This window comes from Tympanuchus pallidicinctus, unplaced genomic scaffold (genome assembly GCF_026119805.1).
Source record: "Tympanuchus pallidicinctus isolate F22 unplaced genomic scaffold, pur_lepc_1.0 scaffold1, whole genome shotgun sequence".
NCBI classification, from domain to species: domain Eukaryota; kingdom Metazoa; phylum Chordata; class Aves; order Galliformes; family Phasianidae; genus Tympanuchus; species Tympanuchus pallidicinctus.
The window spans coordinates 68383856-68408204 of record NW_026294618.1 but is presented as its reverse complement, the minus strand read 5'-3'; the positions used below and the strand labels follow the sequence as shown (position 1 = coordinate 68408204).

At 37.0% G+C, this 24349-nt stretch overlaps 1 protein-coding gene and 1 long non-coding RNA gene across 8 annotated transcripts in view; both read right to left on the bottom strand.

Moving 5' to 3' along the window:
* LOC128086655 (uncharacterized) overlaps window positions 1–24349 on the bottom strand; it is a 631060-nt gene that overhangs the window by 440615 nt on the left and 166096 nt on the right. The gene's annotated exons all lie outside the window — the stretch shown is intronic.
* Window positions 9074–24349, bottom strand: part of SMOC2 (SPARC related modular calcium binding 2) — a 132494-nt gene continuing 117218 nt past the window's right edge. For 2 of the 7 annotated variants that reach the window (XM_052695307.1, XM_052695341.1), the window contains exons 10-13: window positions 15275–15377; window positions 14108–14382; window positions 13460–13500; window positions 9074–10659 (exon numbers count right to left, since the gene is read on the bottom strand). In XM_052695307.1, coding sequence (XP_052551267.1) covers window positions 10636–10659; window positions 13460–13500; window positions 14108–14382; window positions 15275–15377 — 443 coding nt within the window. In that variant the 3' untranslated portion in view covers window positions 9074–10635. Of the gene's footprint in view, window positions 10660–13459; window positions 13504–14107; window positions 14383–15274; window positions 15378–24349 lie in introns of all 7 variants that reach the window. The other 5 variants (XM_052695325.1, XM_052695346.1, XM_052695297.1 and 2 more) reach the window with 3 other exon arrangements.

Below are 24349 nucleotides of genomic sequence, written 5' to 3'. Positions count from 1 at the left end.
GGTGATTTAGCTATTTATCAGAAACTTCACACTAGCTTTAGTCTAGATAAAAAGATTTTTTGTCTTCAAAGTCTCTGCACTTCCTGAGAATTTCAGTATGGAATCTGTTTTCAGAGTAAAAAACATTACAAAACAACACATATTAATATTTTATTTCTTCAAAATCAGTTCCCAAGGCTTTCTACCACATATGTTATACTGTTTTGTGATTCAATCTGTAGATTCGCTATGCCTGTGGAAACAGATGTGAGTGTAACCTGGATTACCAACCTCATTCTGTTAGAGGAAACAAGTTCTCAAAAGAATTGTACAAGGATGGTGAAACTCAGATGAGATATAAGCAGTGATTATAACTTCTATGACTTATTTATCAGAACAGATTTTATCCACTATTAGAAACAAGTAATCTGCTGGTCAACTCCTACATTTTAGGTTGTATTTTCTTCCATCTCAACTTTCATAATATCTCTCAATCTGAAACATACAATTTGTTGACTTTCCACAATATATGGTTCAACATTTTTTCCTTCTGATGATGGCTTACACATTACATCAGTACAGATGTGTCATTACACATTAGATACTTTGATCCTAGCTTCACCCATGAGAAAAAAAAAAAAAATCAAATTAAACTTATAAAAATATATCTGGTCTATAAAACTAGCATTGCCTTGTTCTCAAAATCCCTATCTTGGATTCTCATATTCCTTATTAGTCAGAGAATAAGCCAATAAGCACAGCAGATACATTTCTTTGTATTTGAGGTCAACTACACGCTAGTCTAAAGCTTTATTGTGAATTAAAGTTGAAGTTATGGTTGTCCTAATTCAGTGCTGGCAAACAACCATTTCTTCTCATCACTCCTGGAAGCCAGTCCTTCCACACTTCTGCAATACAGAGTAGATATCATCTACTTCATTTGTTTGTTCATGCCTGTACTTATTAAGTTTAAGGAAAGGCTGTGAGTCTGGCACTGTGGGGATGGCTCGTGCTGGAGCTTGTCTGGAGACTTGCTCAGCAGCTGAGACCACAAGGCCATGATCTAACATGATGGCTCTGGAGTTTTGCTTTGAAATGGACCCAAGCACCACATAAAATTTGGTCTCTAGCCAGATGTGCATTTAGCCCATCTAACAGCACCCTGCAGACAGGTTTTTGAGGCAAAGAGCACAAGTACTCCATAGTATATGAAATATGACTGTAACATACTGCTTGTACTGTAGGATGAAGTGCAAGGAAAAGTGGTAGCAGCAATTTCTAAATACATTAGATCAAAGATGGGACCCATCACATTGTCAATCCCTGCTTTCAGGGAACTAAGCATATTTGTATTTCAGAGTACTTTCACCTACTTACCTGTGCAACCGTCTGAATATTTATTGTCATAGGAACAAAGCATGATAAAGCGATGCTTCCACATTCCCCCTCAGATCTTCCTCACTTTCTAAATCCACTAACTGGAATCCCACTGGAGTCTGATATTGAACACTATCTCAATATTGCTAGGCATAGCAATATACAGACCAGCACATAGCTAGTCTGCACAGGATGTAAAGGAAAAGTAGAGTTCTTTATGTGGGAACAGAAATCCTCCTATGAGTTATGTTGTCTGCAAATACAGGTTTTGCTATTAACCACTGCACTGTTTATAGGAGGCAATTCACAAACGATATTAGACAGAGGGTGTTTTAGACAGAGGGTATTATCTTTATATGAAGAAATATCTGTACACATCTTCCTGTAGCAAAAGCAGCATTTTTCTATTAAATGTTGCTCTTGAAAAAAACTGAGTTGAAAGTTCACCAGAAGGCAAGCTTAAAAATAGCATAAGAAGGCATTTTACAAGTTTTCACGTGCAGCTTTGCCTTTGCACTTCCACCTGCATGCTTTGTGTTTCACTCCTTACTGTCTCTTAACATAGGCTGTTAGCCACATCCAATTATTTCATAGTTTTGTCTATAACCACATCAGGGTTAGGATGTACTCAACTCCCTTATGCTTATGGCAGACACTCCAGGGATGGGAAACTTTGTGAAATCCTGTAGCATGGAAGAACAACATAATAGTTCAGTATAACCTGAATTTTGCTTCTGGAACTGCGTATAAAAGATGAACACTAACAAAACTTGGAATAGAGCGGCTTCATTGACATATTGTCATTTTCTTTTTCCTAAAATAGATGATTTTTTTGCTGTTTCACTGTTTCTTTTTTTTTCTTAAATATCAATTAACAGATTTATATTGGGAACTAAAAATCTAAGTATGTGAAGAACAAAATGTGAAAACACTATCAGCAAAACACTGTCATCAATATATTTATGCCAGATAAGATGACCTCTTAGGTCTCTCTCATCTGTGTATTTTACTGTCCAGAAGTTTAACACTGTTCATTAAAGAAAGCAATTGTTTCAAGTGCTGCATTCAGTGATGTGAAAAACACTTCAATCCCACAAGAACAAAAATCTGATCTAAAAATCTAATATAACATTAAAATAAAATACACTAACAGTTGCAATTGTCCAAGGTCACAAATGTGCCCATTACTGACTTCTCTGTGACGAAGCCTATATTTCCCATTTGTAAATTAATACAAACTAAGGCAAGAATTACACCTGAAAATATTTTCAAAATGGGTAGTCTCTGTTACTGTTTCATTTCTATGGCTCAGGTCATAAAGATTTTTAATTCAATTTCTTAAGCAAAAACCAATCAACTGCAAGGCTGAAATTTAAAAGAAATAAAATAGAAGAGGAAAAATGTGATGACCAAGTCTCTCTGCTTCAGCATTGATTTATTGTTTAGCTACTGGTTAAAAGCAATGGCATATTTGAAAAGTGATTTATATCATCAGAAGACACCCCTTGCAATTTTAATTCTATGATAGGAAATAAGCAGACCTTTCGGCTCTCAGCTACAGCAATTCTTTCACTTTTTTGAAAAAGCATGAGAAGGATATTAAACTTCTGATGTACCATAAATGTTAGCATATTGACTGGCTAGGAAATGCCAAGAGGTGTTTTCTCAGTGCTTCTGACTCAACAGCTATGGCATTTGGACCATCTCAACACAAAGACTGGCTCTCGCTATTGCCTTGATCCCTGTCCCTCATTGTGAATAGGACACTGAGCCCTGGGAAGCTGCATGCGGTTGATTTCAGGAAATAAATGATCCTTTCTTTCTATTTTAAAAGCGTGACATGCAACAGAGGCACTGGAATTTATAACAGTCTTACTTTCACACACACACACCTCTGCATGCACTCCAAGTAACTGGTAAATCTGTGCCAGTTGACATTTTCTTGCATTTTATATCATAAAGACCAACTTCGTATGAAAAACTTCCAGGCAGAATTTGTGCTGAAAACATCAGTTTGAACTGGCTGTGCTTCTTGCTGCAAGGATGTACATTCTGGACAGTCATGTCATTGCATTGGACAGTCATTGCATTAAGCAGTGAAGCAGACACTGGCTCTGAGACAGATTGGCTGGGCATCCTTATGGAAAGCCTCTTCCACTTTACCCTATCTCTGAGCTATGCATTGTCATGTAGCTGGCCCTCTCCTTTCTCCCAGCTGCCCAAAGTATAACTGCTTACTATTTGCATTAGGATAGCATATACTTGCTCCTTTGCCTTCTCTAAGATTTCTCTGAAAATATGAAGTATGAGGTATTTCCTGTCATTAGCTATTTTCCAAGTCATTTTCTGGATGAGCATTCAAGTCTAATGAGGTCAAGCTGCTTGTCATCAGGTCATCACAACATTTGGTACCTTGAAAACAATTCCAGTTTGAACCTATGGTATTTTCTGTAGACTCCAAAGTTCTCTTGAACATATTTCTTGCAGTCTTTCTGTGTTTTTCATTCTCACACACAGATACAAACTTTCAGATTGAAGATTAAAGATTTTCAGAAGTATTTATGTAATTAGTTTTCAGCCACCCCATGAGCGAACATAAAGGCAACCACAAAAAAAAGACAACGAGAAGCCAGTACTCCCTTGTAATCCTTTGCCATCAATGTGCTGATTAAAGAAAATGTTGAACTGTAGGGTATCAGACTGTAGAGTATCTACTGGTACAATGAACAAAATCATTTAAAAAAAAAAAAAACTAATTAAACTTCACTTGCATCTTTAGGGAATAAGTAATACAAAAGGGAATTTATCTTTGTTGTGGTTCAGATTTCCTCATCCTGTTCCAATCTGCTCTTAATTTAGAAAGATGCCGGTTTCTGCTTTCACATTTTTGTTAAATGCTGTTTAGACTTCCTGGATCTAAAGAAAGCCATGGGATTGGCCATGAAAACAAATTCTCTTGGAACAAAGCACCCGAGTCACCATAATACAGAAGACCAAATTCAGACCTTATGTGTGGACAGAGAAGCAAACCAAGGACAGGCTGGTCTTCCTTTTATTAGTCAAAAAGTGGATTTGCAGTGTCTGAGCAAGATGCTGTGCCCAGAAAGAAGAAAGCTAAGTCATTTCCATCCGTGTCCCTTCTGTTCTTTGTATCTTCCTAGGACCCTTTGTGTTTAACACAAAGAAATACACTACAGACTCAGAGAAGCACACCTCTCATCTGCAGAGCAGATGTTCTGGTTCTTGTTTCCATTGATGTTCCAGCCTGAGGTCTCTGAAGACCGAACCCAGAACATAGGCTCAAGAAAACTACCTAGGGAGCAACTGCATGCTGACAGAGCTAGAGTTGCTCCTCAGGTACTCAAAGTGAGGTTTGGCATGCATCAACATTTAGATTAAATGACCAATAAAAGATCAGGATATACTAGCACACAAATTTAGGTGTAAACTTGTTTTCATTCAGTCTCACAGCAGGCTTACTCCTATATATTTCCACAGGTCACTACTTGGCACTGCTCCACCAATTGGCTTCACTGCTTCGGCTGTATTATGTAGATTCAACTGGTATAAATAGGCTTACCCATATTGCAGTTTTCTTCATGTTCTATGTGCATACAGTGCTTAATCTATCAGTTCATGAGGCACTAACCCAGTTAAATAGAAATGTAGCACTTTGATTCATAAGGGCATAAAGAGATACCTAGAAACAGTAAAATGTGATCAGATGAAGCATAACAAATAAGCGTTCAGAAAACTGACTTCTTCAGGAAGCTCTTTGATCTAGTATAGCCCTCCAATTATTACCTATTTTTGTTGGTTCAAGTTAACAACAGTGAAGTTGTGAAAAGAGCCTGAGAGCTACCGAAAAGACCCTTAAAGTGCTGGGGTGATAAGAACAACAAGCAGGAGCTTAGGTGGTGTTTTCCTCAATCCCTTCAGTAGCAGGGAAAAGTATAGAAAGGAAAAGGAACACCCACCTGATGAACACATAGATAAAAGGCACATTTACTTATTGATTTATTTTTTATTAGTGGGCAATTGTCAGGCCTGCTGACAATAGATGGAATTCACTTGTTTGGAAGGGAAGACTCTTGCCCATGAGTTGGTGGGACTCATTAAGAGGGCTTTAAACAAGGTTTGAAGGTGGAAGGGCATAAAACAAGGCTTGCTAGAGATGAGCCTAGAAGCAGCACTCTTGGGTTAGGGATGAGACTGATAACCCAGATGCATCATATCTAAACTGATGCACACAGCATTGACAGAAACAGGAGGAGTTGAATAATGTGGTGTAGAAAGCAAGCTATGATGTATATGCTATCACCAAAACATAGTGGGATCACTCTCATCACTGGTGTACTGCAAATGAGAGCTTTAAGCTCTTTAGGAGAGATAGGCAAGTATGGAGGGATGGTGGGGGAACTCTATACGTTAGGAGGTATTTTGATTCTATAGAGCTTAATTCTGATAATTATAAGGTTAAGTCCTTATAGGTAAGGACTGGAAGAAAGCCTTTGAGGCTGACATCCTGGTGGGGATCTGTTGTATACTGCTCAACCAGGACAAATAGGCAGATAGAACATTCTACAAGCAACTGGCCCTGTTTAACATCTCTGTTGATGGTCAATGAGATTGAGTGCACCTGCATTAAGTTCGTAGATGACATCAAGTTGGGAGGAAGTATTGATCTGCCTGGGCATAGGAAGGCTTGACAGAGGAATCTAGATAGGCTGAATCAATGGGCTGAAGCCAATTGTATAAGGTTCAACAAGACCAAGTTACAGGTCCTGAACATCAGACAAATCAATTATATGTAATGCTAAAGACTTGGGGCAGAGTGGCTAGAAAGGCATGAGGTGGAAAAAGATCTGGGAGTGTTGATCAATGCTCAGTTGAACATGAATCACCAGTATATCCAGGTGACTAGGAGGGCCAGTAGCATCCTGGCTTGTATCAGAAATAGCGTAGCCTACCTGGAGCAGGAAGGTGATCATAGAATAGATTGTTCATGTGCACAAAGCTGATTCTCACTTTGTCTTTCCTCCCAATAGATTTTGTATTTCAGCAGTGAAATTAGTCAGAGGACAAAGTATATGACAAAATAGGAAAGGTGAACATAAGAAAGGTAGGTTATTGTGAATATTTCTAACCCAGATGAAAAGCAGACAGGCTTCTTTCTCTCCACACCACCCATCACATTTGACATTCTAGAGACGTATTGTTCTGAATGCTTTCCACATACACTTTTGTTTAAAGAAAAAAATAACAAGCAACATTCGTGCTTTTTAAACAAAGGGCGTATTTTCACTTATAATGCTGAAAACAAAATAATCAAAAGGCACAAAGAGAACAGTTTGTATCAGTAATTCACTATAGTCATTCTAATCTTTCAAACATTAATAACTTTAGTTGGTCGCTATTTAATGTCAAAGTAATTACTCCAAAATGATATCAATTTGCCTTCTTAAAGAAAAAAGTAATAAACCTTTCACTTTCTACATTAAAATCTCTTTCACACCAGTTTCTAATGTAAAATGTAGTTATATAATATGCTAGTGTAAATATTTGAAAGGAACAGTTAGAATATCTTTGCCAGGGAAGATTACTTAACCCCTATTAATCCATCTTTTATTACCACTGTAAAAAGAAAACATTAACTAAATCTATCAAACTATGCACGCACTTAAACGTCTTTAATGTGGTCTCTATTTAAATTCTTCCTTCCACTTTCTAGGAAGGCTTGCTTTCTTCATTGGCTTAATGCATTTATTGAGGGCAAAAACCTGTTCCCAATGAGGAAAGTGCAAAGTGTAATGCTGGTCTTACATACTGAGAGTACTTAGTTTGTCTTCTCCTTTACGTTCATATGAATTGATGCTTGCTGTGTTCTTCTTTTACTACCTCAAATGACATTATCAAGAAACACTGTCATCCCAAGCAATCATATAGGGACCAGTTCTGAAAAATGAGGGTTTAAAAGCTAGGCACACTGTTAGACTGGGAGAAGAATGAGAACAATGCGCTTTGATAAAGTTAGAACTATGAAGTTTACCTAATTCTAGGGCTAGGATCAGGATAAGAAAGTTATCACAAGCACTGACAAAATATGGAATGTTTCTCAATGTGTGGCCTGTTAACTAATAGATATTACAACAGACTGGACAAATCATTGAGCATACAGATATTTTACAATGTTATTAGTCTTCTACATATAGCAATATAAAAACTCTAAATAAATGTTTAAGAACAACTGGAACTAAAACAAATATTGATCAGTGAGAACCAGAACATACATTGTGCCGTGTGACAGATCAATATGATGGGAAAGGTATTACAACACAGGTGTGATAGCAAAAGAACTGGCAGTAGTAGAAGGTAGCATGAAAGAAGGGAAGAAGATTGCCTACCTGTATCAGAAGATCCTAAGTTCACGGGAGAAAGCTTCCCTAAGGAGGTCAGCCAGCCCTTAAATGAGATCTATGAGAGATGCAGCCAGGCTCCACCTCATCCAGTCACACAGGTGAACTGCCTTCACCTGTGCTCCTAGGGTTGACTAAGTGCTCAATCAGTGGTTCAAGCTGTGACTCAGCAGTTACCATACAGCTTTCAGTAAGAGCAGAATTAAAATTGCATCTCAGTTGTTGCAACTCATCAAGTAGGGTAAATACTAGAACTAATTCATTATTGTGGAACTAAGTAAATACTGGTACTCTGCTGTAACCCTCAGGGCAAATCCACAAGGATTCTTTTTTTGCTATCAAGGCCATGCTTGGTTACTACTAAAAGGGCCAAAATTTCTTCAAGTTTCACCATTCTGTTTATTTAAAGTAAATACAGGAAACAAAAGTGAATTTACCAGGCGTTCAAGTGCGTTCCAGGAAGGGATCTGAACATGGATCTAAACAGATCCAGGAGAATTGGGTATTCCTTGTAGAAAAATGTTGTAATGAAAATTGAAACGGCCCATATGTGTGACAATATAAAGACAAATATATGTGTGAAGTTGAAATACCTTGAATTTCTGTCATTGTTGAGTCATTAAATTACTTGATGTTGTAGAAGATTTTGGTTACCTGAGAGAATGCCCATAGAATTTATTTGCGATTTCAAAATCTATTAAGGCTACTTAATAACAGGTGTTAGTCCAAATTCGCTTCTCTACACAAGTTCCCAGTTTAAATAGGCAGTTGCTTCAAATCTGTGGGCATGGCATTCATCTTCCATTCATGGACATAGCAAATATTTGATTGCACGCATTTATATAGGAAGGTCACATTGATACATAAATCTTACATAAATCTTCTATTAACTTTCCTGGATCCCATGAGTTGCTGAATATTCCTCATGTTTTGCCTCTTTCTCCTTATTATTTCCAGTCAGGTGGAATGTTGCTCAGCACCTTACAATCACACTGAGGGGAAAAGGTGTGATATGTTTTCTTCATGAAAAGAACCAGCTAAAGCTATATACAAATGACAGTAACAAAGAATCAGGCTTCAAAAATCACTATTATGAGTAAATAGTGGTGAAAATAAAGTATGAATTTTAGAAGTAAATGAGGTATGAATCTAAGCATGAAGGGTCAAGTGAAGAGAGAAAGACAGGTACAATATGAGACTGTGAGGTTTCTCATAAACTTACTGCAATGGTGAAATAGCTGTACTTGTATGTACTTGGTTTCAAAGCTGGCTGTGTCGCGGAAGAAAAACTGCTAGAATAGTTTGATAGCATATTGAGCTTTAATCTATAAAGAAGATTAAATTCAAAGTTTAACATTATAAAAGAACAAATACTTTTAAAAACAAAAATACAAGATAACACAGACTCGCATCTTGATTCCTCCTGTTGTCAAAGCTTAAGAGTACACATTTTCTGGGGTATGGTTCCATAGTATACAGTGTTTCCTATCACTTCAGCATTTATCCATACACTGAATTAAAATGGAAAATTTCTATTTGCAACAAAGCTGCTTCTGGTGCAAACTCAATCCAGGGTGCTATTAGGATTAGCTAATCTCATGTTAAATCTCACACATTATTTAAACAAGCCAGAACAAAATCAGTGCTTGTTGCAACATTCCTGACTTTTCATGACAGTTCCTAGATGCCAGCAGTCCATCAACAACCACATCAATCAACTCAACTGCTTGTAACTTGCAACAGTTCAAGAGATGAATCTTTATTTATGTGAGTCTCCTGCTCTAAATTCACATCACAAGTTCTTTCTTTTTCCACTCAAACACACATACAATAAGTGTTGTGTGGGGGTAAATGACAGAGGAGGTATGAAAACTTATAAGAGCTTCTTTCAGACAGCAAGGTGAAACTTCAGGCAGGAGTGGTGAATAGCCCCTCCTTATGGGAACTGTTCATAACATACATACATAATTTGTTCAGCTTTGGCTCTGGTAGACCCCCAAGGCAAATGGGGACAGCCAGGTGTAGAAGAAAAGGCTGACAAATCTGTTTAGCCTTCCCTGTCTCTTCATAGTTAGATTTACAATTCTGATTCATACAGACTCCTCTCCTACTTCTGCTGACTGCAGGATCGTGCTTTTAGACTCAGGTTAAACCACTCTGGAGTCACATTACTATCCACCTTACTCCTATGAGGAAAACTACCATGCCTCAAAAACGGATAGAAGGATATACTTTTCTAACAGAATCCTAACTGTAGAATAACATTTGAATCCTTTAGTGGTTGTGTTCTCATTGCATGATCTTTGGGAAGCATAATAATAAAAACACAATGAAGAAAATATTGCCACTTGTGACAAAATTGTTCAGTTAAAACCTGCAAGAACAAGTCAACAGGAATTTACACACTTCCCTCAATCTTAGAAATCTTAACATCCAACATTTCTTGGACATAATTGAGAATACAGTAGACTTTTCAGCATAACTCTACTTAAATGACAGTATTGGTAAGAAAAAGAAGGCATACTATTGAAACCAAAATACATAGAAACAGGTTTCTTCGCTAATATTTGCCAAAGAGCTATTAAAAAAAAAAAACAAAAAGTTTAAATGCAAACTTTTACATCTCCAACACGTTTTACATATTTCAGACAACAAAAGAATGCACATACATTGTATGTGATAATTTTTCAAAATCAGCTATTACATTTTCACAGATTATAAAAAGTCTGTTTAAATATTTCATTTCTACAAAGTGAATTTACATTTTTAAGTACAAAGTGCAAATACTACAGTTGTTTTTATTGCCTTTTGGTGAGGAAATCTCCCACATGTCAAAGAGTTCTGCCTTGGATCAGTAAGCTGCTCACCCTTGCTTCTTGGAAACTTGCTGAAAGACAGTCAGAAATATTTGCTTTATTAATGATGTTTTCAAATAATCAAGCATAAACATTTACCTCTTTATATTTCAGCAGTGTCCACATGCCACTTCAGGGGAAGAGTTCTGAACAATTAAATATAGGAAATAAAATAATCCCTGGCCTGTAGTTCCTCAGGAATCTAAAGACAAGGCTATGAGCATTATCTTACCTTTATCCATCTTATCCATTTCTTATCTGTGGCCTCTTTAAACATATGCCTATCGAGCACACAGTTTTTGCAACTGCCTTGGCAAGTCCCTGGTGCAGTATACCTTTCTATGGCATGTGATGCATACAGAATGGGCTGCTGGCCAAAGTCTTATGAACATTCTATAGTTTCCTTGTAAACTTTATGTTAGGCTGCAAAAAGACCCTTTGGGTCTCATTGACAGCATGTAAGCATGTATGTGTGTTGGGCAGGATGGAGCTGAGAAATGTAAATATACTTGGCCATTGCCCTAGTTGGGTCAGATTCATCACTTCCGTAATCTCATTTGGAACAGCAATTGCTGATACTCAGTATATTAGTGCATGTATCCATATCTGCTTTCTTTCAGTAAGCTTCTGCATGTGCAAAATTGCAAACTTGCACATATTTAAAAAAACATTCAACAATATATACATGCAAAAGCACACATAAATATATATATATATTAACTACTACAATGCTGTAGTTGAAAATGAGCTTTTGAGTGCCGATCTCCTGAGTAGTAGCAATCTGATCACTCCTTCTTAGTTGGGTGGTTTCCTATAAGAAGCTACTTGGCCCAGCTCCTTTTTAATAACTTCCTTTCAAGGGAAAACTTTTGTGATGAAAGCCTCCTTCTGCATTTGCAGCCTTGTATTGTTCAAGTCTGAAACTGCCAACAGATGGTTTGCTGAACCAGCCTTAATTCAAGGCTATCATTTCTCAGCAACAGCTTTTAAAGTAATTGGTGCTGATTCAGCAAAATTATTGGACAAAATTTTAAAAAATAGAAACTCTAGGACACTTTTATTACATATTCTGCAAGTCAAGATCAGATTACGAGAAAAGAGAGAGGGCTAGTCATGCTTCAAGTGTAATGCACGTGTGCCAGTAATTGCCATTGTATAATTAAAATAACCTCTTTGAATGTTTTTGAGTTCCAACAGGATAATTGTTTTCAGGCTTCTTTGTTTAAAGCATAAGTGATTTGTAGGAGGGGACTTGAAAAGTTATGACCACAAACATTTGTTTAAACAAACAGAAACTTATCACATCCCTCTAGCTGTTAGAACATTTTATATTCCATCAAAGGTATGTAGGAGGTCTCTGGTGAAACCAACAACCAATGTTCAGCTTGCCTTAGGATGTGTGAATCTAACATTAAACAAATCAGAGATAAAGCAAGTAACAAACTGGCTAGCAACATAAGAGGAACATTTCTTTTGGCTTGTTGGGGGTTCACTCTGGGTTGAGTTTTTAACAAATTAATACAGCTTTCTGTTAGATGTGAAGACACTGACCACACAACAACAGTAGTGGTTATTTTTTAGCTAAATTCCTCTTTTTGTAGATGCAGGGTTACCAGAGTTGATGATATAATACGTAAATATCTTTTAAAACAAATCACCAATTACTGATGTTTTTGTGGGCAGAAACCATTTGATTCCTCTAACTAATACAAAAGTGAGGCAAGATCAGTAAGAAGTTGATTCTCTTATTAGATCATTAAATAACTGTCAGATTCACTTCCTTCACAGTCCTTCGGACACCTGCCAAAGTATCAGGAAGTTGTGCCAATGAAATCCATAAAAGTGAATACTTAGGATTAATGATTATAAAAACAGAAACACAGACATAATAAGATTTTTTATTAACCTTTCTCCTGAACTTCCATTTGAATCCCTTCTCTTCGATGTCTATTTTATCTCTATCCAAAAATTCAAAAATTCTACTTTTGTGCCTTCCTAGCTCTGAATGCCTTGTGTAACCAAAGGTCTATGAGTGAGATACACCAGAGTTACTCAGAAAGGTGAGATAAAGTCTTTGCAGAAAACTGACACAAAAACAAATCGTGGATTATGTTGTCAGGGCACTTGACATTTTAATTGTTAAAATCATTCCAGAGACCAAACCAATTTTAGTTTAAACATACATCATCAGACTGCTACAAATCCTACATTCTCCAGCATCATTTTGCTCAGCCAGCAAACGCACTTCAATGTGACAGCTTTTTTCTCTCTACTAAGATTTTAAAAGGTATCTAAAACCACCATACAATAATTCAGTGGTGTACACAAAATGTATGGGTTTTCATATGGTATGAGAAATTCATGGCTTTTTGCACAAGGAGTAATTTCAATCAATGTAACTTTGTGTCTATAGCATAACTGACAGGAAAGTGAGCAGTTTTAATTCACTTAAAAACAAAAGGGAAACAAATATAAACCAATGCACATTTAAAAATGTATCACAGTGACTTCATTCAGGAATGCAGAAGACTTATACGAGGGCTCACTTACAGCAATCTGTTCTAACCGAGATGTCACTCTATACTTTACTGTGAACATCCACAAGCATGCCTAATCCATTATGTGTTTTTTGCACATTTACTCCACCTTTAGTTGACCAATTCAACTTGCCACAGATAGAAATGAAGTCAAGATTTGTTAATCACTATGCTGCTCTGTTTTCTTTGCTGGTCTGTAAAATGGCAGACTAATGCATTTTGAAGCTGCAAATGATAACCCAAGAAATTCATGTGGGTAAGACTAAACAGAGATTGTGTTCTCCTGAGTACTCACCTGCCTGCTAGATGAAGTGCTCTCAGTATTGGTTTTAGGGGCTGCTAAAGGGGGGGAAAAAAACATTATTAACATGGTTTGCAAGTTATATATAATATCCCAAGAAGTGAAACTCTCATTCTGAATTAGCAATTTTATAGCAGGGTAACTGCACAGCTTTCAAAAAATAAGATAAAATATTTCATATCTTTCATTGAAACATCCTTTTCTTTTTCTTTCATGGAATTATACGAAAGCCGAATGACAACATTTCTTGGCAGTTATTATGTAGCACTTGCTTAAGACAGATTGCATTTAGTCAGTGTTGAGCATTTCAAAGTTATTAAATCTTTAGCAGTAAATCTAGCCTATTATGTCTGGTGGGAAAGAAGCATGGAAATGAGGATACATTATATAATCTGTTTCCTGCTGTAATGCAGAAACATATCTCCAGAAAGCAAGCATTTAATGGGTTAGGTCAAAGGAAGTTCTTGATTCTCTTGGAGCAAAATAATAATTTGCAGCTTCCTTGTCATCTTCCTTAAGCAAAAGCTCTACTAGTTATTGGCAAGTGTATTCCTCTATACTGTATACTTCTGGTATATACAAATATCAGACTTTGCCTTTGTCTTTGAAGAATCTAAACAAAAAGACAGAAAAGGTTCTTACTATGGCGTTTCTTTGTTTCTGCTTTACCTTCTTCTTTTGTTACTCCCAGGCATCCCATTAATTCTTGAACTGACAAGGATTTATCATTGTTCACATCACAGTATTCCACAAATTTCTTCACACATTTTTTGGGCTTTGATTTCTTTCTTAGGAACCTTTTAAATGGCTTGATTTCTTTCTTTCCAATGTCACCACTGGAATTTTTATCTAGTTGTTTGAAGTACCAGTGGACTACTCTCTCTTCCAGGGTGTGATTTGGATCAGGTTCTGAAACCCTGCAATGGAAAAAAAGAAGAAAAACCCACAACTCTTTATTCTGATACACATACTTCAGTTTATAGCTTTACTTCTGAATACATAAAGTACTGTTAGATGTTTTGCTCCATGAACCTCTTTTTTTGCCTACTAGTTTCTTTGTAGTGAATCTTCTCTTTTCACTTTGGTGATACTGATTTCTGATGTACTTCAGTTATGTACATTATGTGTTTTCATGATTCTGTCTTTCCCTAATTTACTTCTCTCTTCATTTTTTTCTATTTCAGGAAATGAAAGGGAAATGCAACGTGTTCTCAGTACTGTGCTTACCCCAATACAATTAATTAAGAAGATAGCCCTTTGTGTAAAATTTAGGATATGGTTGGCCAAAAAACTGGAGTCCAATTACATCCCATGATGAACGGTCTCAGATATAAAACAAAAAAAAAGTCTTGAATTACAGGGTAAATTATAATAATATTAGCCCCTCCTCTTCAGGTAGTAAGCACCTGACCTGCAGATGTACAAAATTTGTCAGCAGTTATATAGTTTTAATTGTCTGTATATACTGATAGCATTGGTTTGTTTTAGAATCAACTAGGCAAAACATAAATCAAAACGTCAGATTCATTCGTCAAGTGTGATAAGAACACAAAGGAAGACTGAGATGCAGCTGCACCAGCAGGCAAAAGTAAATTCTAAGCTGTGTGGCTGATGAGAATCTAGCCATTGAGTGTATCTCTACTGAGTGAGCATAGTCCACAGTGGTAACTTTGAAGTAAACTATCCTAAATAGGTTCTTGTAAATCTACTTTTTGTGAAGGCAGAAGAATTACTTCTGAAGGACCTCATCAATTCATTCACCACTGCCAGAACTCTTTTAAAGACACATCAAAAGGATCTGAAACCCACCGGCTGGAAGACAATGATGGATCAGAGACTGCATGCACCATATCTGTGGACAGTGCATCCAAAACACTTGTCAGGAACTCATTCTTCTTGGCCCCAGGACAACCTAGAAAAACAGTGGACTTTTTTTCTTGTCTCTTATTTTTATGACATTTAACTTCCAACAATATTTCAAAGTTAGAGATGTGATTCCTGTATACTGACTCCTATTAATGGTGGACAAACTTAGAACTTAATTCAAAGACAAGCATCTATGTTCAGACATGTATGTCATAGAACAGGAACAGAAAAACATTCTTTTGAACTCAAGCGAATTGGAATCTGGTTTGTATACCCTATATTTCAATCTTCTTTCTTTAAGATGTTGTGTTTTTTTTCCACAGGTGTCACATTCTGAAAAGAGCAGCTTTGAATCCACAAAAGTTTGAACATCACAAAGACTGTTTGAAACATGGACCAGAAGCCCAAAGTCCTACACTTCTTTTAGATTTCCACCTCTGCTTCTCTGAACTGCCACTAGTTTTCTAAATGCACATTCTCTCAGTGTATCAACCTTCTGATAAGTAAAACGGCAGTCAACTGTTTTCCTCTTTCACTTTTCTCTAGGGATTAACTCCCACAATACAGTACTTAGCAAAATAGGATGCTGTTGGATTGTACTTTTGTTCATACTGTGAGATCCTACGGTGATGCTAGATCATCCTCATAATTACATTCCTTATGCCATGAAACTCTTTTCTGAAAGAAACTGACAGCACATTTCATACACATAGTACATTATATAAGTATATAATGAAAGATCCACTCTTAGAGCAGTGCAGCTGGAGCAGATAAATTTATCTGATAAGCACACGGTTGTTAACACATGAAGGTTTGCTTATACAACACACCTGCTTCCTCTCTTCTTTCCTAGAGCTGAGAGCCAAAGACCAGGTCTTTGCCCAGCCCTGTAACATGAGTTAAATTCTATGAATCTGTATCACAAACAGTGATATAAACATCACAAGTGAAGATAGAGGCCACCATTCACAGATAATTCTGTGCTGGAGACCCACTTACCCACAATTCCCTTCTTAAGTGAAAAAGGGAAAATGGTGTGAAAGGTTATAGAAAGGGAAGATTAGTCCATTGGTAGGGATTTGTTGTGTCACTACACTTTTCAGTTGCCTCTAGAGCAGGCAGTTACCTGTGTCTGAAAAGCCTCACCTAGCCCAGCAAATTATTTTTTAATACATCCCATGTTGATTGAAGGAAATGAACTTTTGTTATATTAGCCTCGAGCTCTGCTGCAGTAAGAATAGCTCAGTTATTACATACAGCAGCAGCACCCACTACCTATTACTGCCCAACACATTCATGAACTTATGAGTTCTTTGTCTCTTATAGGCTTGTCTTCAGCACCAGAGATATTTTATTCCAGTAATTGTGAAAGGCATATAGCGAGTTTGAAGCAAGTTTCACCACACATCTGAAACCAGATGTCACTGAGAATCCACTTGGCTGGTGGACATGGTTCTCCTGAAGGCATAGGCAGAAATTTCTCTCTCCAAGGCGGTCCTTGGAGGCTTGTCTTGAGCTTCATGAATTTCTTACCAGGGTTGTTATTGTCATCAAACAGAAGCCTGAATCCTACTCCAAATGTGATTTGTGCATTGATACAGGGCTCTTGGAAAATGCAGACAGCAATACCTCAGAACATAAAAATGCAGCACAATATGGAGACAAGATAATTTGACATCTTTGTTTCTCTGTCCTTCTTTGGATACATGATAATGTTAATATTCAATTTGATTTAGGAGCTCAATCTGAATTTTTCATGTTAGTTAGTGTATTCCTGAAACATCTGGAAGAAACAAAGAAGTATGCTTTGGGTAGTTTCCACGGCCGTCAAGGGAGCTGCTGAGTGTACATGTGCTACAGATGGAGAGATCAAAATCATCACTTAGAGCTAAGCTAGGTAGGGTAAAGCTAGGTAAGGTAAAGAATCAACTTCTAAATTCACAAGACATCACAGAGAGGGGGGTGAAATCTATAGTTTAAACGAAGTCTTGGACAATATTCTCTAAGCTTAAGAAAGGTTTCTAAATACACATTGCATGAAGTTGCAATTGCAGCTGACAGTAGCAGAAGTCTTTTCATAAAAAAGAAATCATGCTATTGAAAGAAACACAGTCTGTTGCTGAGAAACATTCTAAATGGTAACTCTTCTACTTAACATAAAATGACACCCTACAAAATCCTCACCAGTTAAATACAGAGAAAATATTCAATTTCTTTCAATTATAATTTTTGCTGATGTGTGGGCAATTACATAGCAATTTACCTCACAGTAAATCTCTGTTCTTTGCAGGTGTTACTAACTCAGAGTAATTCTCTGGAGGTTTCATGCTGAGCTTTAATTTTCAACAAACTTGTGGATGAAATGGCAAGACTAGGGGACCTGTAGCTTGACTGTAATGAATAATTCACTCTTAGTGGACTAAATACAGAAAGGAAAGTGTAGTTTGTTATCAGAGCCTCATGCTTCTCACTATGGCTTATGTGTTTCATTTTTTTCTCATGCAGCTGCTCGTCCTGTCCAGATTTGATAGCTTACATAAATAATAATTTGTTGTCAAAGGGTAAAGTTGAAACCACATGGAGTCACTCTACGGGTTCAGAGATGTAACTTAGAACTGAGTGTTTGTTTTAAGGATAGTTTTACCCAGAGCAAACCTTAGACCAATAAATACACACCACAAATGATGGGAATATACCAACACTTCATTTCAGCTACAGCATAAAGGCAATCAAAGAATCTTTACTATATTACTATAAACCTCATATGTTTCTCTATAAATATATCTAACATTAGTACAAAGGATATATTTTTTTGTAGTTAATCTGTAGGACAGTTATCCTTCTTGAAATATGCAACCAACTGCCTTGGAGCTCCCTGCCTGGAGCTCCTGTTGTCAATCTCAGAAGAATAGCTTTTGCTGCACATCTGAAGTTATGGCAAGAAAATTATTCTGTTCATTTCTACTAAAATGTTCATATAATAGGAAGAATTATTCATTTCAAACAGGACTTTATATATTAATCTTCCTGTAAGAGAGAAAACTGTTGAGTCAGTCACTCAATTAACAAAAAGAAATATGACAACTTCTAATAACAAACCTTAAGATCCCTTTTTATTTCCTATTTGTTTATATGAAAATCAGGCTTAGAAATGCACTCAAACTCAGCAGCCACTGAAATATCTGTTTATCATAAATAAGTTCTGATCCGCCCAAAACAGGAATGATCAGTGTTGGGTTTTTTTTTTTCACCTTGGAAATCCCTGAAGTACTGGTGTATGGAAGAACTGAATTTAACAAGGTTTGTCAGTGCTATTGGTTATGCTTGGAGAGCAGAAAATGCAGGAAATTTTTTTTTTTTTCTTGGACTTTTTTACTATACAACTGTTTATGTAAAGCTCATGACTTCATACATAAATCATAACTAGTTGGTGTTTCTCTACATATGCAGTGGGCCCTCCTCATTTTATGGAGGACGTTCAGAGCTTCTCTATAGCTCCATACCAGAAGGAAAAATAAAAACAAATAAAACAAACAAAACAAAAAAACAAAAAAACAAAAAAAAAAAAAAACCTTGCAACCTTGAAAAGATGACTTTGGGAACTGAAATTTGGAACTCTGTTAGAGACTAAAAATCATTACCTCAACAGGGTCTGTGATTTCATGGCTCACTACAGTTTTTCCCTTACTGTACCTCCACACAACCTGTCACAAAGAGCAATTATTTCTCTCTTTCTCTATCCTAGAGGGGCTGAAGATATTTTCATCTCTCTTTGTTAACAGTCCTTAGGCATTAGCCATTTTTTTTTTCTCAAGTACTCTTAAAAATTAAAAGAATGAATTTAAATTCAGAGCTATATTCTCCCATGACTGCACTTATGCAACTTCCATGGTTCTTTTCCAAATTCTTTTTCAAAGGCCTAATAAAGAGAAATTACCAGTTCCAATGAATTCAGCTTCTCTTACCCATTCTTTTAATTTCTTCTTAAATAAATTGTTAACCAAGTTAAGGCCATACTTGTAACCTTAAGATTGACCAGAGATCTTACTCATGTCAAGTCTAGAGGAAGAATCCAATAGGCCTTTCCCTATAGCACTGTGGCCAGGGTTTCTGTGACCTGAAAGGACCAACAAAGAAATAATAAAGTAGGATAGAATGGATGCTAGCTGAAGGGGAGATACAGATTCTAAAGGTTTGTAACATGGAGCCCTACATCTTTCAGCGAGGAAGTATTATATCTGGAGAAGGGCAGGCAGCATAGTTCAGTTCTCTACTTTTACTTGTTAACTTTATTTTTAATACTAGTCTAAGTATTCAGGGACAAGAAAACAAAAGAGAAGGCAAAGGATGCTCTTTCAGGGCCCTACCCTTCAATCCCAGACATTCATATCATACAGAAGTCCACTGAACGAGATTTGCTGAAAGGAGATGTCTCATCCGTAACAGTTAATGCTCAGAATAAAGGAATACATTCAGAAGGTATTCACCCCAACTATCTTAGATTTCTTCTTATAACAGGACAATATCTCCCTCAAAATGTATCTCTTCTTCCCACTGCCTACAGAGGAAGCCCAGACCACTAATCTACCTACACCTCATGTGGTGTAAAGCTGCTTGTGATTAATTCTATACATGTCTGTTTTCTTAATTAATTTAGCCTCAACTGCTCTTAATTCTTCAGGTAAATGTTGTGGAAAGAAGAGATTATGTTCACAGAAGAAACGTGAACTGGCTAGTACACTGTAATTCTCCCTAATGCCATACAAAAGAAAATGAAAAAAAAAAAAAAAAAAAAAAAAGAACTTGAGAAGTTCCGTGGACTTTAGTTGCCTTTTTAAATACTCATTCGTGGACTCTTACCTTCATACTTTTTATTGAGACTAGGAAAAAGATCTGAAAAGTCAGGTGATAAGGAGTTCATGCTTGCTTTGCTGCCTATCTGGACACAAAGCAGCTGTTTTTATTAGACAGTCACTGCCTAGACAGTATCTATGCCAGTTTGGGAGCCCAAAGACATTTCAGAATGTTGAGGAGAATCTGAAATTCGGAACATTTATGTTCAGCCTGTGCCAATGTAAACTCCAAACCTTTCAGAGGCTTGTCACCTTGCCACCAGAACAAGATCTGCAATATGGCTGTGTGGATCCAGTCCCAGTGAAAGAAACACAATGCATTTGCCTGAAGTCAGCACAGTGAAACAAGCCAATGAACTCCGACCAGGGCACTGAGAGAAGAGCTTCAGGATTAAAAATGGGCCCCCAAAAAGTCCGGAGGCAAAAAGGAACTGGATTTTCAAAAGGTAACACTTCTGCCTTACATAAATACGATAGTATTTCATGATTACTGTCCCTAAGATATACAGCTGATATTTCTGCCTGCAGTAACACTTTCTACAATACATTATTAAATTGAACTGTCTTTGGAATCCAGAGTTCTACAGCATGACAGGCATTTCCACATTAACACTGTGAGTCTTAACAATTAACAATCGGGAAGTTAAAATGCAGTCCTTTTTGACCAAAATTTACTACTTATTCACTTGTATTTTCCATCATGCTGCTATGTTACCTCTCTGGAGATGGGGATAAATAACCATATTTAATTACTTCTCTTTAAATATCTATTAAAAAAAGGAAAAGCTATTACAAAAAAATGTATGTTGTTGCAATTATGGAAGTGACCTCAGAAATGAGGTGCATAATTCTTGTCTCCTGATGAAAAAAAACTGAACTATAGGGACTTGCTTAATGGTAATGTTTTTTACATTACTTTATTAATCTAGGCAGGCTTCTCCTTGGACATGTGTATGAAATCAGTCTTTCCTATAAACTGATGCTGTTTTTAACCTTTCTAGATATCTCTTCCTGAGAATCCTGAAATCCATCCTAAACTAAAGCCACAAGAAGGCTCTCCATTTAGATACTAAGAGCCATTGATCATTAAAGCCAAAAGATGAAGAAAATTCAGAGCTGAGTGAGAAACTGAGTCAGCCCAGCAGCACACATTTATTTGAGAGCTATTTCTGAAGAGTCCCTGCCCACAGTGCGGTACCAGGTTTTCAGAGAAGCTCAGGACCTTCATACCAGTCTGTGGTCCTTATGCTGTCCAAACATGGGACAGATGGAAACTTATAACACTCCTTAAACACCATTCAGTCCTCAAAGGGTGATAAATACATGATGGGCACACCTCTGAAACACTTTTGATGTGTGGGTATTTTTTAATCCAAATGTAAATAGCAACCCCCACCTCACAAATGCAGTGATGTGGTGTTTCTCTACCCTGGAAATGGAAGCAGTGGCAGAGCCACCAATTATAACACTCTTATCACAGACACAGAGCACACTGTTGGATGGTGTAGGATAATCTGGAAAAGAAGGGGAAGAAAGGAGCAGATAGGAAGCAGAAAATCTAGATAGATTGCAAGCAGTCAGGTGAAGTATCTGAATCCTACATATGCATGATTTTCTTGCACAGACACCTACAAGTACTGAATTTAAATCAGCAATATATTTGTCATCGATTTTGTTTGATTGTATTTTCTCTCTCCTTTCCATAACTTGCAAATAAAAGATCTAGAAACTGCAAACATAGAGGAGAGCTGGGAGCAAGGGGAGGCCAAAAGGCTATTTCTTGGAACTGTAATTATACACTAAATTTTAAGACAGAATGAGTTTTTACAGCAGTGATTAAAAGAGATTTATAAAATGTAAATCCTGGAAGTAACTGAAGTAAAAAAGAGTCAGCAAGAATGGTTAAAGTATTACTTGAGCACAATGGAATGAACTAGTCCTTGGAAAACTGGCATCACAAAAGTCTTTCTTTCTTTTTATGTAGTATTTAACTTGGGATTGGCAGTTAAGTTACCTTCCTGGATGCTTTCCATTAGACATGACAGACTTCCTCTGCAATTAACATTTCAACTCTCAGTGGCTCATCTTTTACTAAATAAAAATTTGCAAAATGACTAATACAAAAGCATAAAAACATCCTTACAATTGCCCATAATGAATTTTTTTCAAGCTATAATATTATGCAAGAATAAAATGCCCTTAATTCCCGCTGAAGGAAGTGGAGATGCCACGACAAACTGCAGGCTCAGGCCGTAACAGTGAAGAAGCACTCCTACCTAATTCACCATTTCTCAGCTCACTTCCACAGGACTGAGCGAGATCTCTGGAGCTATAGCAGGACTGCAAATGCAATTTCTTTTTATTGGCATCTGTCTAGAATGGATGTCATATTAAAATTGGCATCTGTCTAGAATGGATGATCCCCCAGGTAAAAAAAAAATACTATGCCTCTCATTAAACCACAATAAACAAATATCCACGTAATTATGAACTTGCTTCATCCCACAAAAAGCATGACAATTCAGAGTTAAAACCAATGCCATCCATAATTTACAATTTACAGTAAGCACTGAGGAAATGAACATGTAGTGCTTGGTAGCAAAGATCCTTCAATGACTGAAGCACAATAGAGTAAATTAAAGATGGAAATGAACGTCATTATGGTTCTAAAGTGTCTGCCAGGAGGGATGCAATGCAGCTGACTTCATGTAAAAGAGCTTACAGCATGTGGTTTGATTACAAAGTGCCTTGAGTTGTCTTACACCATGAAGATCCAATTACATGATAGCACTCCATTATGGATTATGAGGATGATTTCTTCACTGGATCACTATACTGCATGCTAATTTTGTTATGTACAGCGCGTTCTGTTTCCCTCAAGGCTGCACGTCCTGCATTTGCTTGGGAACCTAGAGGCGAATTTTCTGCAGCCATGCCAAGGCTTAGATTTTCTTATATTCTGTGCAGAAGCCCACCCTACAGCCTTTGTCATACATAGTGGAGTTTAAGGCTAATCAGGTTGCCCAGAGTTGGTCATTTGGTATTAACAGGTAATGTCTGAGAAGGCTGAGGACAGTGGCTGCTGAAAAGTAAAGTATTTTTCCAGCAGGCAGACTTGATCTGCAAAAAAAGATGACCTTCTTTCATACAGACTGACATGACACAAAGTGTTTGGAACTGCTTCAAAACTGAGCATGGGTACACAAGTGTAGGAGCATATGTATCTTATTTCTGGAGCAGGCCGTGAAACCTCATTTGTTGACAACACAGCAACAGCAACACACAAAGGAGATTCTCTGGCACCTTGTTAACTGCGGCTGCATAAATGCAAAGAGATGGGAATGAGACAAATCAAATTGCAGCCATACGTTTTGCAACAGTGTTTATCTGTGGGTGAATGGAACTGAAATAATGGTTCTGATTACAACTCATACACCTCACATTTCTATTCTAGCTTTCCTGAGAATATTTTCTTGGTACAAACATATATACTCTCATGTTGATTTAGTAAGCAGTAGTCATTTATCATCTTGAGTGAATGAATGTAAAGCACTCATTCAAAATCAGAGATCCATGCTCCAAGCTTAGAGATATACAGCACTGCAAATTCCAACTGACAAAGATGTTGAGTCTGTGAACTTTATACAACTAGAGTAGCAGACCCCTATGCAGATGGCTGTAAAGGGGTTAATATGCTAGATTCTCAAAACTGAAAAAATGTTCTGAGGCTTGGTTAGAAACAGAAGGCAGAAGAGAAGGCAGAGACTGTAAAGATGCTTAAACCTTTTAAAATGCCTGGGATTAGATTAAGAAATTCAGTATGTTTGTGGATTGCAAGGACAAGATAAACAGCTAAAACAAATCAATTTCTGCCAATACATATGACATATTCACAGTGGGATTTGTGCCAGGGTTCTACAACCTGTGCCATTACCAAACATGAAGTTTAAGCCAGAATGATTTCTTTGTGTGAGAAGTTCAACATTTAAGTGAATCAGAAGAATATGAAAGGGCAGTGAAAGGAAAAGATGAGCATGGAAATTAGAGGTAACCAGGTAAAAAGTCAAGGGGAGAAGAGGTGCACAGAAACCAGTGGGGAAAATAGCTGCTTACAGCAGACCCTTAGAAACAGATTGTACTCTGACACAAACAAAACTGTAGGTCA